The sequence below is a fragment of the Rhinatrema bivittatum genome, chromosome 4 (genome assembly GCF_901001135.1).
Source record: "Rhinatrema bivittatum chromosome 4, aRhiBiv1.1, whole genome shotgun sequence".
Taxonomy (NCBI): Eukaryota; Metazoa; Chordata; class Amphibia; order Gymnophiona; family Rhinatrematidae; genus Rhinatrema; species Rhinatrema bivittatum.
This window is the reverse complement of record NC_042618.1, coordinates 411,645,643-411,662,924: the sequence shown is the minus strand read 5'-3', so window position 1 is coordinate 411,662,924 and position 17,282 is coordinate 411,645,643. Positions and strand designations below refer to the sequence as shown.

General features: G+C 45.7%; 1 protein-coding gene across 2 annotated transcripts in view; it reads right to left on the bottom strand.

Annotated features, from left to right (window-relative positions):
• The window catches only part of LOC115091193 (phosphatidylinositol 4,5-bisphosphate 3-kinase catalytic subunit gamma isoform-like), a 52,280-nt gene that overhangs the window by 8,760 nt on the left and 26,238 nt on the right, over nt 1-17,282 (bottom strand). For both annotated transcript variants that reach the window (XM_029601219.1, XM_029601220.1), the window contains 2 exons: nt 9,727-9,821; nt 4,232-4,378 (listed from right to left, as the gene is read on the bottom strand). In XM_029601219.1, coding sequence (XP_029457079.1) covers nt 4,232-4,378; nt 9,727-9,821 — 242 coding nt within the window. The remainder of the gene's footprint in view (nt 1-4,231; nt 4,379-9,726; nt 9,822-17,282) is intronic.

The following is a 17,282-nucleotide window of genomic DNA, read 5'->3' as shown; positions in this document are numbered from 1 at the left end:
TCTTGAGTAGCCCTCACCTTCTAATTTCTTGTTTACGGTATCCCTCCTAGCTTGCACAGCATAATGCAGGTGCCTTTATCGGTTGCAAAATGTGGTTGAATTTAACACACATTTGATTGCCAGCAGTAGCGACATTCATCAAGGTCTTAACCATAACATTTTTGCAGCAATAAATGTGTACAAACATGCACGCACTAGGGTGACACCTTTTTATGCAACTAACTTAATACATTTCAATTTTTTTGCAGCGGATTGATTTGCAGCTTCAGTAACCTAACATCACCATGGCAACCATCGGCTCAACAAGTGAACCCAAAGGCCATTACGGGAGATGCTGATGCCTTCATTTAAGTCAGGTAAATTTTATTACAGAAAAAGTCCTTTAGTTGCTGAGGGGGCAATTTTCAAAACCATTTGCTTGGGTAAATTGTGTCGTCTGAAAATTTCTAGCCCTCAGTCCGGCTAAAAGCATGAGCGGGCTTCCATAGCACATGGAATTCTAGCCAGATTGAGGGGGTGTTGTGAGGGCTGCTGTGAAGGGTTGCTCTGGACACCACCTCTGGAGTGGTGCAAAACAGCAAGGCAGGATGGTCCAGTGAGGCTGGAGTAGGGGATGATGTGCAGACAGAGCTGAAGCTCCGTAACGGAGCATAGGCTGGGCTGGAGCTGCGTGGAGGAAAGAGTGAATTGGAACACAGTGGAGGTGTGTGAGAGTAAGGGTTAACTCAGGAAATGAGGGACAAACTGGAACACAGGACTCAGACAGGACAGGACAAACACAGAATATAAAACACAGAGCCAGAAGGCTACAATACAGGAAAGCCCCAAGGAGCTAGGCAGAGAGAAGCCTAGCAACAGGGAAGAGACCTAGGAAGTCTCAGGCTAGGCCAGAGGCCAGGAAACAGAAAGGCCTAGAATCAGAAGAGACCTAGGGAGGTCTCAGTCTAAGCCTGACAGAGCTGAAGGCCAGAAGGTCACAAGACAGGCAAGAGAACTAAAAACAGAAGACCCAGGGCAAAAGGACAAGGCACAGGAACACAGGAGTCAGAAGGCCCAGGAGCCACAAGATAAACAAGAAAAAGGCCTGGAAAGGCCACAAAGCAGAGGTGGCTAGAGCAAGGAGCGGAATAGCACTCAATGCCAAAGCATAGAGACATGGGAAAGACAAGTCTAAATAGGTCTGGAGTCTGGGTGTAGTACAGGCAAACAAGAGGGGCTTGACCAGATAGGGGAGAGAGCTCGTAGAGGTCCCCTGCTGGCGCAGAGGCTGTAGGACTGGCTGAGGACAGGAACCAGAGACATGCTGGAAAGGGTAGTTCGGAGCCGGGCTCACCAGGGTCCTTTGGTGGAAGGGAGGCCACGCAGTGGCAGTAAACGCAACAGGGGGTGGGAGTCATTCCAGGGAGCAGGAAGAGGGTAGGATAGTGAAACAATGTGGACAGACTAGAATTTTCTATCTATGCATATTAAGTGAATTTTAAAAGCCCAACCCACATCAAAAATGGGAGATGAGCTAGTTCTGCTAGGTTTAAAGGGAGTAACTGGGGGGAGGGCAGGCTTTCAAACTACCTCTTAACTGGGCAAATTGGTGGACAATCTGGTGAAACTGGCAATGGTGTAGACGTGCACCTGTTATAAAATACCTTGACTTACACAGTAGAATCAGGATTTGTGCATCTAGGCATGTGCCCACTTGAAAAACTGTGTGCACATGTGTGTGCAAGTTATAAAAAGATCATCTGGGCGTGCACGACGCACATGTGCCAGTGTGCGCCCGCTTGCCGGTTTTAAAGTTGCCGTCCCTGTTTTCCTGCAAATGTTTGCCCACAGAAAAAGCTGGTGCAAAATTTATGGATTTTTTTTTTACCCACAGGCAATTTTCAAAGAGAAATTATGCAGCACAAACTACATTCAAACCCTGCAGCTCCACAGCCTGTCTGATAATTGCCTCCTTCTTTTGTTCTTATTGTTTATACTTTCTTGTTAAAGGAGACAAGAGGGTAATGATCAAACCCCATCAGAAGGAAGGAAGTTGTACAGCTCTTTGTCCATCCTAAAATTGTCCAGCTATCTATTAGCTGGATAATTATCCACTGTTTTACGCGGTAGTGTTCTAATGCGCATTAAACAGCGTATATTGTGCAATATACATAATATTTTGCATCTCCCCACCCTGGTACCCTCCCCTATTACAATGACCTTCTTTGCATGTGATTTGTAAATATGAGGCAGCAGCCCCAGTACCCTAGGGTGGGACCCAAGAATTCCACCTTACATTTCAAGTGTTGGCAAAAAAAAAAAAAGTCCCACTGCTCAATCTGAGCTGCCACTTGAGGCAGCCCTGTCTCCACAAAAGTAGAAAATTACAAGAAAGTGCCCCCCATGGTGATAGCTTCCCCTCCCCCAAAGGAAAATCAACTCATTGGGGTTCAGCGGTTCCCAACCCCTCATCCTTTTCCCTTCCCCCCACAAAAAGTGTGTCATAAAAAAATGTCTGGTCTGGTCTGGATCTGGGCAAGGTTCCCCCTACTACCTCCCTGCACCGGACCTTGCTCCTATCACGTGCCTGGGGCAAGGTCAGGTTGGCGCCATTTTGAAAAATGGCGCTAACCAGGTTAGGTGCGAGGGGGCACACCAGCCCCAACGAAGGTCCAGAAGCAGGTTTTTAAGGTTCAGGGGGAGCAGGGGGGGTGGGGATCCTAGGGGTGAGAGGGTGGTTTTGGGGGGTCCCAGACCAGACATTTTTTATGACACACTTTTTGAGGGGGGGAAGGGGGGAGGAATCAGGAAGTTGGGGACCCCCAAACCCCAATGAGTTGATTTTCTTTAAGGGGAAAGAGAGGGAGTGGAGGATGGGGACCTCTGAACTTCAATGAGTTCATTTTCCTCTGGAGGAAGGGGAGGGTTTCTGGGGGGTCTTCACCATGCAGGCACATTCTTGTAATTTATTAGTTTTGGGAGGTCAGGGCCGCCTTGTGTGGCAGCCTGGGTTGAGCCAGGGGTTGGCCCTGACCAAGGCTCAACCTTTCCTTGAGCAGCAAGACTTTTTTCTTTTGGTAGCAGCCCTTTAAGGCGATTGTGGTCCCTTGAAATTGGGGGCCACCATTACGTTAAAGGGCTGCTCACTATGGGGCAGGTTTTTAATCCTACGCGCACGGTACATTTGTGCGCACTATCAGGCGCGCACAAATGTACACCCGATTTTATAACATGTGCGTGCTACCGCGCACATGTTATAAAATCCGGGGTCGGCGTGCGCAAGGGGGTGCACGCCAAGCCCTAGGGGAGCCCCGATGGCTTTCCCCGTTCCCTCCAAGGCCGCTCCGAAATCGGAGCGGCCTTGGACGGAACCTTTCTTTCGCTCCCCCCCCCCCCCCACATTCCCCTCCCTTCCCCTATCTAATCCACCCCCCAAGCCCTACCTAAAACACCTCCCACCTTATTTTATTTTTTAAGCCTGCCTCTTGCAGGCATATCTTGTGCGCTGTGCCGGAGGACTCGGGACGACCCCTGGACCGCCCCCGGATTGCCCTTTTTTCAAAGCCCCAGGACATATGCGCGCACAGGGGTAGGTTTTAAAGGGTTACGCGCGTATCTTAAGCACGTAACCCTTTGAAAATCTACCCCTATGTTCTTTTGTCCCATGGTGTTTGGTTGTGAGACAAAAGAATGTGCCATAGAGCCGCAATGTCTTTTTGAGGGAGGGGGTCCCACTATCCTGGCGACCTCCCTCGATAGTGGAACCCTCCTGTGAAAAAACACCATAGCTTAATACATCTAGACCTACGTTAGCTGCATAATGCTGAAAATTGTCACCATCCAGCTAACTTATCTAGATAACAGCCACTCTATCCAGGAATGCCCCCAAAACGCCCCGACATAGCTGAATAAGTTTTAACCCCCTAAAAACTTATCTGGCTATGTCGGGGTGATCTAACTGGCGGGATTTTTAAAATTCTGTTGTTTGACCGTTTAAGTTCAGACTTAGACGACCAACCACTTTCAATTTGACCTCTAACTGAACTGAAGTTAGTTTAGATTCAGTGCCTCTATCATCATATAATCAATTTTAACTTTTTTTCCAGTTTCAGAGTCAAGAGATAAGTTTCTTATTACTCACTTTCTAGATTCAGGTCCTTGATCAGTACTCCTCATTTCCTTTCTTTTAGACTAAACACATCCATTGGGTATTTGTGAATAGGAGGTATGGTTGAAACTAGAGATTCAGTACCTGGATAATGAGCATGTCCTGCCGCAGGTCATCTCCATGCTTGAAAATGATGCCAACTGGAGGGCTGTCGGCAATTTCAGAGTCACTACAGCTGAACTCCAACCACAAGGGCTTTTTTTTGGATGCCATAACTTTACATTTTTCTATCTATGAGGAAGAGAAAGTGCAGGCTACAGTAAATGCATTCTGGGTCAATGGAATCTGCTCTTAAATCTAGTACAGCGTTTCCCACCCCTTTCCAGCCCAAGGCACACCAACTTTATAAAAAATGTTGTGTGGCGCACCAGCCTCCATGGAGCATAAAGCGCAGACAAAGAGGACTCATACGGTCAATAGAAGACCTAGGAAAGTACTGAAAGCCCCACCAATCTCTTTTCCAAATTTTAAAACGAAGGGAGAGCGGAGTTGAAACACATGTGAACTCATCACAATGGACCAGCTCCCTCTACAGTATACAGAAGTGCAAACTTCTTCGCTGCTGCTCCCAACAATTGGAGGAAAATCACATCCAGCACTCAGTGCACCCTGTCCCCATCTCACTCATCCTGGGGACAGGACAAGAGGATGGAAGGGCTCAAAGAAAGAGGTTCCGGAGGAGGAAGAGGAGGAGATGTGGTGTGCAGTGTGAATGTGCTGCACAAAGCGGGTCCCAGATAACTGGGCCCTGCATGCTGCCCATTAATTACTCCACGACTCCCGCTGTACCTAGGAGGAGGTGGAGGCATGCATGTCATGATCACACAGGCTCTCAGAAAGGAGCTCCTGCACGTTTAAGAGCCACTGCTGGTGCGTCTCGTTGCTGAGAGGTGCTGAGAGCAGAGCCCAGGTGCTGGCTTGGAGCCGAGCATCAGGCAGTGGTGAGTTTTCCGTGGCACACCTGATCAGGTCTGAAGGCGCAGCAGTATGCCATGGTGCACTGGTTGGGAAACACTGATCTAGTACACCTAGCAAAGGCCTTGAATGAAATGAGATCTCCATGGAATGCAGAACAAAAAAGCTGTTAGTCATGGATAAGCAGAATAAAAAGTCAGCAGAAGGTGACCTAGGCATCTGACAAAACATTATCTTTCAATGGTACAAACCGAACAATAAACACAGTTTGAGTCGAGAAGTTGATTTAAACTCTAGTAATTTCCTTGTTGATGTGTCATCTTTTATTGAAAGAAAAAAAGGCGAGTAATTTTCAATAGTGTGTGCAGCTCAGCACATACACGCAAAGCAGGTGTGCCTAAAGTCATGCCTGCATTTTATAAACTGTGCAGCAGGAGCCACACGGTTTATAAAGCACCATGTATCACTGCCCTAAAAGTACGCATGTATGTCTCAGTACATGCATGGTTTTTTTTTTAAGTAGGGACCTGCATAGGTTATACATCTATTTATAAAAGTGTGCACATTCGTAGATTAGTCCAGTATTATGGAATGCTATAGAATCTGAGTTCAGGCAAGAAGAAAATTATACATTCTTTAGAAAGAAGCTTAAATCAGTTGTTTTTAAACAATTAATATTTTTGTTTTGCTTTTAAATTTGTTATTTGTATTGAATGTTTTATGTTCCTGCTTATGAAAATTTGTTTAAATATGTTTTATATTATGTCTTATTTGTATGCTTTTCATTTTATGTATGTTAATTTGGATTCCACACTGATCAATTATTAATTGGATGCTGCGAATAATAAGTGGAAATAAATAAATATTTTTATTTGTTAAATAATTGTAGCATGTTCATGTAATAATCCTCAGTTTAGGCATGGAAGCAGGTATTTTAGAAAGTTGGCTAATGTATGTGCGTATCTCACTTATGAAAATAATTGTGCATGTACTTCCAAGCACCAGTTCGCCAAGATCTATTCCAGTTGATCCAGTTGATTCCAGTTCACCCACACCCTCCACCCAAAAACTACAGAGGAAAGAGAAGTCTATTTTAATATCTGTGACTTGGATCACGTGATGCCTTGAACAGAGCAGGATGTGATCTGGCTGCTCTGTCTCCATTGATACCCGTGACTGGACGGCGGCGAGGCACTGGGCATGTGAAATCGCAGTGGCCGCTGCACCAACGACCGCAGCACTCACCGGGCACGTGTTGTGAAACCTAAAATGGCTGCAACATCTTCTAATGAAAATGTGACATCCTCCTTCAGGGAGGAAGCCCTGAAGCAGATTTACCGATGCTGCTGCCACCGCTGCTACTTTTCCACGCGGCACGGCCTTTCTCCTTCCCGCACACCGCTCTGTGTATCACTTCCTGTTCCAGGTCACGGGGGGGGGGGGGGGGGGGGGCAGGCGCGGTAAGAAGAAAAGGCCAGCCGCGGGTGCCACAGCTTCTAGCACCACTGCCGTTCCCACTGGGCTTGAACATGTTGATAGCCCGGCGGCAACGGCAGCAGGGAAGGAAGAGCAGCGGGAGAGACAGGGAGCACGCGACACACCTGCTGGTGCTTGGCGACACACCAGTTGAGAAGTGCTGGGCCAATAGATAAAAAAGGTATGCCCATTCTACTCTATCGAAGGCCTTTTCAGCATCGAAACTAACAATTATATACTGCTGCTTTTGGAAATTGCAATAGGCTATAGCATTTAGCAGGTGACGCACATTGTGTATGGCATAATGGCCCCTAACAAATCCTGCTTGGCCAGGGCCGATATAGTCCGGGAGAATCAGTGAAAGCCTATTAGCCAAGATCTTAGCCAATAGTTTTTGATCATAATTGAGTAGAGAAATTGGCCAGTAAGAAGTCACTGAGTCAGGATCTTTCCCAGGCTTGGTTTGGACCGTGATAATGGCTTTATTCATACCTAGCCGGTAAAAACCCTGTTCAATAATGGACATGAATACTTTGTGTAGTACTGAATGGACATGGTCTAATAGTATTTTTAAAAATTCCACATTAAACCCATCTAGGCCTGGCGCTTTTAATAACCTGGCTGATTGTATGCCCCCTATAATTTCTCCCACTTCGATTGGGCGGTTTAATCTCTGGAGATGCATGTCAGAGAAGGGTTTCACCTCAATATTCCCCAGAAAGGCACGACATTGTGCCATATCTACCCCTTCTGAGCTGTATAAACTAGAGTAATATTGCACAAATGCCTTAAGAATCTCGGACGTTTTATAGGAAGTCCTATTATCAGATGTTTTGATCCGAGACACATGTTTAGAGCCCCTATCTGCCTTTATTAAGCGAGATAATAGCCTCCCCACTTTGTTTGCATGGTGGTACATTTTATATTTGTAGTATAGTAAAGATTTCTTCACCCTTTGATGGATGACCGTATTTAAGGCTACCTGTTTAGCCAAGTATTCCTTCCTATTAGCGATAGTGTTAGCACGCAGGAGTTTAGATTTACAATGTGTCAAGGCTCTATTAAGTACTAAGATACGTTTAGCTAATGTCTTGTGTCGCCAGGCCAGAAAAGATATAATATTGCCAAGCAGCACCACTTTTGTCGTATACCAAAATAGAGTTGGGTCATGTTCAAAATGGGCGCTATTATGGGTCACAAAATCTAACCATTTCCCTTTCAAATATTCCTGAAATACAGTATCAGTATAGAGATAATAAGGGAATCTCCACCCCTGTGAGGATGTCTGTCCTCCCACTCCTCGCAAGATGAACCAAATGGGTGCATGGTCCGATATTGCTATATTTCCAATCCCAGCCTTCTCTATGTGTGGAAAACAGGTCTCAGAGATTAAAAAATAGTCCAGCCTAGAGTAGGTGGCATGGGCTCTTGAGAGGTGGGTGAAATCCTTTTCGTGGGATGTAATGTTCTCCAACCATCTATTAATTGAAGTTCCGATTGAAAGAAGGGCATCCCTTTGCGTGGACTCATTCTCAACCCAGACGAAGCATGGGATCTATCTAAGGAAGGAACTGCCACAAGGTTAAAGTCACCTCCAACTATAAGCCTCCCCTCCAATCTGGGCAATAGATGGCATGGCAAAAAAAGGAGTGGTCATATTGATTGAGCACATATAAATTACACAAAACATATTGGGGTAGATTTTCAAATACCGCGATTAGGCGTACTTTTGTTGGCGCTCCAGGCGCAAACAAAAGTATGCTGGATTTTAGTAGATACGCGCGTAGCTGCGCGTATCCGCTAAAATCCGGGATCGGCGCGCGCAAGGCTATCAATTCCGTATAGCCGGCGCGCGCCGAGCCACGCAGCCTACCTCCGTTCCCTTCGAGGCCGCTCCGAAATCGGAGCGGCCTCGAAGGGAACTTTCCTTTGCCCTCCCCTCACCTTCCCCTCACCTTCCCCTACCTAACCCACCCGCCCGGCCCTGTCTAAACCCCCTCCTTACCTTTGTCAGGGGATTTACGCCTCCCGGAGGGAGAAGTAAATCCCCACGCGCCAGCGGGCCGCTAGCGCGCCGGGACGCAACCTGGGGGCGGGTCCGGAGGGCGCGGCCACGCCCCGGACCGCCCCGGGCCGTAGCCACGCCCCCGGGCCCCGCCCCCGGAACGCTCCCGACACGCCCCGAAAACGCAGCTGCGCTCGGTCCCGCCCCCGACACGCAACCCGACACGCCCCCCTCCGAAAACCCCGGGACTTACGCGAGTCCAGGGGCTTTGGGCGCGCCGGTAGGCCTATGTAAAATAGGCTCACCGGCGCGCAGGGCCCTGCTCGCCTAAATGCGCCCGGATTTGGGCGGATTTAGGCGAGCAGGGCTCTTAAAATCCGCCCCATTGAGCGCCCGCCAGGGTGCCCTCTAAAATTACATACCTCCCTTGGGGGTGTGTTTGTATTTGAGTAAGCTGGAGAGGGATGTTTTTATGCACCAAAATCGCAACCCCCGTGGATCTGGTAGTAGCAGATGCAGAAAACAACTGACCTACCCAAACTCTTTGGAGTTTGCATGTTCTTTAGAATCCAAATGTGTTTCTTGAAGGAAAGCTATATCTGTAGCCTGTTTCCTCAGCGAGTCTAAAACCTTTTTCCGTTTGATTGGCGTATGGATGCCACAAACCTTCCAGGAGACTACCTTCAAAGCATTCCTAGCTGACATTACATTCCAAAAAAAAGGGAGCAATAGGCGGTGTTAATAATGTTAAATGTAAGGTGACCACTCCCCCAGCTAGAGCGGCCACCTTTGCCCCTGAAAGGCCAGTAAGCTAGTTTCAATATAGTTACAGTGCTTAGCAACAAGGTCTTAGTAGTGAAAGTCCCCAACACCCTCCCTCCCTTCCCCAACCCCCCCTTTCCAGACAGTGCACAAACTGTCATAAAAGCAGTTACGTATCAGTAAACGACTTTGCCTATACGGCAATCATCTGATGATTCCAGCAAAATGATGGCCCTCTGTGTGTTCTTTATTCCTCGCATGGGTCTGCATGGGGAAGCTGGTGACAGCCTTTGCATTTACTTTGGTTGGTGGGCTGAGCTGCGAATCTCCATCCAAATGGCAAGGGAATCCAGTTTGGCATGGTGTACAAAAGCAAAAGCAACCTATTTCAAACTACCAAAGGGTGATGGGTACACTTTACCATAATTTCTCCAGCTCGAATTCGGAAATCAAAGGGAACCTGAAAGTTCTGGGGGAGATCAGCAGTCCGCAACATTTCCTGAAGCTGGGAGGCAGCTGTTAAAAGACGAATGCAACACGTTTCAAACTCTGCAACTTATTTTTAAAGTGGAAATATGTCAGTTACTCCAGGACAATTCTTGGAACAAATTATACAACTTCTTAATTCCCTCTGGTGATGATTCAGTAGAACTGCATTGAATGATCTGGCACGCTGAAGTTCCATTTCAGGAACTGATTTATTTGTCATGCTTTGAATAGTGTATTTTTGCATTTATGGAACTCATGGAAAAATGACTCAGAAACCAATGATTATTAATTTCCTGACACAATATGAACCTTTTATCATAAAGATGATTTGCCAGCTGTGAATATTCATACAAGTAGTATATGTTTAAAATGGCCGAGGTGTCTTAATCTGTGAATCTTGCAATATCGCTGAGGAAGGACCTTAGTGGTCCCAATAGCTTGTCTTCTAAAATATACATTAGGCCAGGGGTGCTTGAACCAATCCTATGGGCCCCCCAGCCAGTCGATTTTCAGGATATCCCCAATAAAAATGCATGAGATTTATTTACATGCACTACCTCCTGTGGATGCAAATATTTCTCATGCATATTCTTTAGGGATATCCTGAAAACTCGACTGGCTGGGGGGGGGGCCTGTAGAACTGGTTTGAGCACCCCTGCATTAGGCCATTAAAGGTATCACCTCTGCCTAAATACTCTGTTGGCTCTTATAACAAATATTATCTCTGGCAGGCTAACGTGCTGTTTCCTTTCTATTCTTGTCACACAGAAAGGCTGGATAAGGGTATCCCCCAGCTGAAGCAGTACCGGGACCTATAGCAGAGCAGGACAGGGTCTTCTGTCTGTCTAGCCACCACCCACTTGGGTCGGGCCTGCAGGTTCTGGTGGCCGGCAAGACTTCTCTAGCAGAGTGCATGGCAGGGTATGATCTGAGCAGGCAGCGATCAGGCAAAGTTGGAGTCCAGGCAGAGGTCGGGGCAGACAGAGACCAAACCAAGGTAAGGGCTAGAAACAGTCTGAGTCAGCAAGGAAGATGAGTCCCAGGAATGCTGACTGGAAAAGGCAGGGCAAAAACTGGGCAGGGGAACAAGGCTAGGCGGCAGCAGGAACATGGTGAAACAAGGCAGGAAGAAGGTAAATCACACAGGCAAGAACAGAACAAAACAAGACATGAACAGACAGGCAGGAAGGGCCACCGGGAGACCCAGCCAGAGTAAGGACAAGGTGAGAGATATACAGAAAGGCTAGGCCACTAGGAGATCAAGACCCACAAGCAAGAAAGGACACCGGGAGACCCAAAGGAAGCAGAAGGGCCACTGGGAAGCCCAAACAGGATAAGATAAAGCCAGGACAGGAACACAAGAACATACACAGACACAGGCAAACAGGAACCCTAGGCAAGGCATGGCAAGGTACACCAAGATGGCCAAAGCAAAGAGCCAGGGTGACTCGAGGAGGCCTCGAGCTATAACTGAGGCAGGCTTATATAGGGCTACCCTTGTTGCATCATGAAGCCTTCAAGACAGAGGCTAGAGTGGGTCTGAGCATGGCCCAGTGAGGGCCCCCTGCTGGCAGGGGGACTGCCTAGCAGCCAAAATCGTGACAGCTTGTCAGTGGAAGATAAGGCAAATAACAGCAATAAAGCAAAAGAGTACAACATGCCATGAAGCCAATGTACTAAAGTGCGCCAAATTTCACTCAGAAGTCATGATTTTGTGTGTGTACGTTTTCTACCCAGACTTGTACGGAAAACTTTGCAAAAAAAGATAACGACGAGGTCCATACTCAGTAAGCCATTCAGTGGATAAGCTATCCAGACAAAGTTAGCCAGATAACTTGTCCTGTATATTCAGCGGGATAAACGTCCCATTGAATATACTAGCCTAAAGTTATTGGGCTTCATATAGCCAGATAACTTTAACCCTAACAGGCCAGCATCTGAATAGGGCTGGTTAGGCCGAAAGTTATCCGACCTTGTGTGACTGGAAAACTGGCTGCTTAACCGGATATCTTCCAGAAATATCAGATTAGGTGTCAACCCTTTTAAAACAAAACACAGTCCGTGTCTTCCGGTCCAGTTCCCACCCCCCCCCCCCCCCCCCCCACCACAAAATTCTGAATTCTCTCCCTGCTGGCCAAGACTCTTCCAACCCCTTGAAATGTAAAAATAAATCTGAAATTGGCACCAGCCCGACCCTCCAGCCTTCCCCCTCCCCGCTAAATACCCCAAACAATATTGCTTCCTCACCCCTCACAAATATTGCCCCCCCCCCACACTACCATCCTCACCCCGAAGCACTCCCACCTACCCAGTTCCTGAATTGGGGCCCCTTTTTTCTCCCCGGGATCGCAGTGTATAGCGATCCTGGATGCTTCCAGAGTTACTCCGATATTAGTGCTGGAATCGTACTCAGCGCTGGGCTAAAAGTTTACACCGATAGAGTAAGATTCCAGCGCTATTACCACAGTAACACTGGAAGTGTCCAGGATCACTTTGTACTGCGATACCGGGGAGAAAAAGGGGGCCCGATTCAGGAATTGGGTGGGTGGCTTCAGGAGCAGAGTGGTGGGTGTGTGTGTGTGGGGGGGGGGGGGGGGGAGTGAGTTATCCATCTAAATGACTTGGAATATTGACCTCCCTATCTTTTTGCAAAACCCAGCCTGTGAAGGATTTTTTTCATGGATATTTTAATGATTCAGAAATAGCTAATAAGCTGCTCTGCATGATTTTGCATGGCAGCAGCTTTTTAATTTTGAATTTGCATGGAATTTCACAAGAGTAAGCTTGTGCACACAAGTTTTCCACATGCAAAACAAAAAAAAATGAATACATTATCCTCATAGTTTATAGCTAGGGAAAATGAGTTCTGAAAATGGATCTAAGTACTAAGTAGATATTGAAAGAGCCACCCTGTAATTAGCAGATCCAAGTCTCAAGAAACACTGGAGCACTGTAATTGTACATTACATACGATGCTTTCATTTTTGACTGGGTTAAAATAACACAACACATTTGAGAAGATCTTTTGCAAGGTATATTTGAAGAAAAGGCAAGGACTAAACAAGACGTAGATGTGAAAGGCCTGGACTGGCCCTCCAAAAGTCACCATATTTTTCTGTCTGACTTCTCCTGACCAAGAGGCTGTTGAGTCCCCTGATTTTGTGTAAACTGCACCTTCTAAGGTAGGAAGGTAACTTGGTTCACAGTAAGCGCCTGATTCATCAAGGTGGTTTCCCCACAGACACAGAATGGGGAAAAAAGCCTTACAGATGAATTTTCAAAGACGTTATGAACGTAAATGTAGCATACTATCATAGCAATTTTCAAAAGCCATTTCCACGTGTAAAGCGTACCTATGCGGGTAAATCCTATGGACGATTCAATGGCACATGTTGTAGCAATTTCAAAAGCCCACTTATGAGTAAAATGCTTTTGCATGTGTAAATCCCAGGGTTACCCGTGTAAATGCTTTTGAAAATCAGGCCCTTAGTGAACTGGTCCTAAATATACCCATTTGGTCCTACACTTCTACTGTATTACTCAACAGGTACATGTTCTCAGGGCGAGTGGTGGCATTTTTGCTGTCCTGTGCGAACAATTATGCTATGCCCACCCCCACCCCCCACCCCTCCCTATTCATTCAGTCTCTGTCCTGGGATCACTAAAAAAAAAAAAAAAAAAAGGCCAGCTCTTTCTAGCGTAACAAACTTTAAAAACTGACACCTCCCTTCACCTTCTCCCCCTGAACCCATGACCAGGGCAAGGGTATTAGGTGCTCTAGGTGAACCTTATTGCCTCCTCTCCCAGCCCTCTCCACACACACAGTTAAGAGTTATGTATTTATAATAGATTTTACATGAAAAAGATCTAATTACAGTATTCTGAGGTAAAAATATCACGTTATATTATAAGTACATGTACAACTGTGATGCCAAACAGAAGTCCCTGCAACAAAGATACTTGGAACCCATATGGTATTAGGTCTATTGTAACACGTGTTGGATGTGGGCTTGACTCTCAGAAAGCCCTAAAACACTAATACACTTCCTATTAGGAGAATACCTCTCCTCAGTCACACATGCAGAACCTAAACAGACTCCAGCCAAATACAGGCCGTAGAGCAACCATAAAGTATAAACAGAAACATACAGGCATAAACTGAACTAGAAACTGAAACGAGCCAGACTCTCTATGTAGTGCTACAATGGAAAAAAAACAGAAGCATCATCATTCCTCAAACATCAAACAATAAAATCAAGAATTATAATAAATACCTAATCAGAATAGTAAAACACACTAATAAATATTTCAAAAGCAATTGATGAATAGAAGATTGAATTATATCATATACAACTATTTTTTAAATGTCCCAAAGACCAATAAAATACTGTTTTTCAAAACAGCAGATTCATCAAACAACATCTGAAAAATAAAACTAATAAGGATTAAAAAAATTCACACTCTACATACCTGGGAACTTTTGATTTCCAGTCGCCCAGAGATTGTCATGGATTAATGGGAGCAGGGTGCACAAACGTTCTCCTTTCTTTCACATAGATAGATAGATACAGTATGTAACCCTTGTGATGGTTGAACCCAGATAGTAGTTCCAGAGGCCATACCTTGATTCACAGTTTTAAGTGATACACTTCCAGAATGTCAAAAGATGTTATTGCAGGTTTCCCAGAGTGGGGGTGAAGATTCCATTCAAGATCCTTAGCATTGCTTCTCTTAATTCCCAGTTCAAAGTCATTGTATACAACAGTGATGATAACAGCACAGCAAGAGGGGGGCTTTCGAGTCTTTTGCATTGAGTGTCACATGTATGATTTTTTACCCGCCAGTGACAGACTGTATGTGTGCACTCGGTGCAAAGAGCTCCTGGCTCTCAGGGAACGAGTCCGATCTCTGGAGCTAGAGTGGCAGACTTGGAGGAGCTGAGGCAGACAGAGAGGTACATTGATAAGACCTTCAGGGACATAGTAGCCAAGTCCCAAATCCAGTCTGGCAGCTCCAGTGCTGCCTTGGATCAGAAAGGTCTCCCAATAGGAGAACATCACCCTGGTGTAGCAGGAAGTGATCCTGTGGCAAGGACCTGCTCTCCAGGTGATGCATGTCCTCTCGCACTGAGGACAAGTCTCCCAGGGCTACTGCCCAGGAGGGAAGGGTTAGGCCGGCCATCATAGTTGGTGATTCAATTATTAGAAATGTAGATAGCAAAGTGGCTGGTGGATGTGAGGACCGCCTGGTAACTTGCCTGCCTGGTGCGAAGGTGGCAGACCTCACACGTCACCTAGATAGGATTATAGACAGTGCTGGGGAGGAGCCGGCTGTCGTGGTACATGTGGGCACCAATGACATAGGAAAATGTGGGAGAGAGGTTCTGGAAGCCAAATTTAGGAGTTTAGGTAGGAAGCTGAAATCCAGAACCTCCAGGGTGGCATTCTCTGAAATGCTTCCTGGTCCACGTGCAGGTCCCCAGAGGCAGGCAGAGCTCCGGAGTCTCAATGCGTGGATGAGACGATGATGCAAGGAAGAGGGATTCAGTTTTGCAGGGAAGTGGGGAATCTTTTGGAGAAGGGGGAGACTTTTCCGAAAGGATGGGCTCCACCTTAACCAGAGTGGAACCAAGCTGCTGGCACTAACTTTCAAAAAGGAGTTAGAGTAGCTTTTAAACTAGAACCAGGGGGAAAGCAGACAGTCACTCAGCAGTGCATGGTTCGGAGAAATGTATCCTTGAAGGATACAAATGAAACAGGAGAGTTAGGGCATCCCAACAGAGAGGTTCCAATAAAAACAAACATAGTCCATGTGCCTGTATGTAAAAAATCACCGAAGCTAATGATTTCCAAATTATCCCTATCAACTGAAAAGCAGGTTGTTAATACAAACAAAAAACACACTTTGAAATGTCTGTATGCCAATGCCAGAAGTCTAAGAAGTAAGTTGGGAGAGTTAGAGTGTATAGTAGCAAATGATGAGACTGACATAATTAGCATCACCGAGAATTGGTAGAAGGAGGATAACCAATGGGACAGTGCTATATCAAGGTACAAATTATATTGCAATGATAGGGAGGATCAACTTGGTGGGGGTGTGGCACTTTATGTCCGGGAGGGTAGAGTCCAACAGGATAAAGATCATACAAGAGACTAAATAGTAGAATCTATATGGGTAGAAATCCCATGTGTGTTGGGTAAGAGTATAGTGATATGAGTATACTACCGTCCACCTGGACAAAATGGTCAGACAGATGATAAAATGCTAAGAGAAATCAGGGAAGCTAATCAATTTGGCAGTGCAATAATAATGGGAGATTTCAATTACCCCAATATTGACTGGGTAAATGTAACATCAGGACTTGCTAGAGACATAAAGTTCCTGGAAGTAATAAATGACTGCTTCATGGAGCAATTGGTTCAGGAACCAACAAGAGAGGGAGCTATTTTAGATTTAATTCTTAGTGGAATGCAGGATTTGGTGACAGAGGTAACGGTGGTGGAGCCACTTGGCAACAGTGATCATAACATCTTCAAATTTAAACTAATAACTGGAAGGGGGACAAGTAAATAAATCTGCAGCTCTACCACTAAAATTTCATAAGGGAAACTTTGATAAAATGAGGGAAAAAACTGAAAGGTGCAGCTGCAAAGGTTAAAAGTGTTCAACAGGCATGGACATTGTTTAAAAATACAAATCTAGAGGCGCAGTCCATATGTGTTCCACACATTAAGAAAAGTGGAAGGAAGGCAAAACAATTACTGGCATGGTTAAAAGGTGAGGTGAAAGAGGCTATTTTAGCAAAAAAAAACATCCTTCAAAAATTGGAAGAAGGATCCATCTGAAGAAAATGGGATAAAACATAAGCATTGTCAAGATAAGTGTAAAACATTGATAAGTCAGGCGAAGAGAGAATTTGAAATGAAGTTGGCCATAGAGGCAAAAACTCATAATAAACATTTTTCTAAATATATCTGAAGCAAGAAACCTGTGAGGGAGTCTGTTGGACCATTAGATGACCAAGGGGTTAAAGGGGCTCTTAGGGAAGATAAGGCCATTGCAGAAAGACTAAATGAATTCTTTGCTTCCGTGTTTTCTAATGAGGATGTTGGGGAGATACCAGTTCCGAAGATGGTTTTCAGGGGTGATGAGTCAGATGAACTGAACAAAATCACTGTGAACCTGGAAGATGTAATAGGCCAGATTGACAAACTAAAGAGTAGCAAATCACCTGGACCAGATGGTATGCATCCTAGGGTACTGAAGGAACTCAAAAATGAAATTTCTGATCTATTAGTTAAAATTTGTAACCTATCATTAAAATCATCCATTGTACCTGAAGACTGGAGGGTGGCCAATGTAACCCCAATATTTAGAAAAGGCTCCAGGGGCGATCCGGGTAACTATAGACCAGTGAGCATGACTTCAGTGCCGGGAAAAATAGTGGAAACTATTCTCAAGATCAAAATCATAGAGCATATAGAAAGA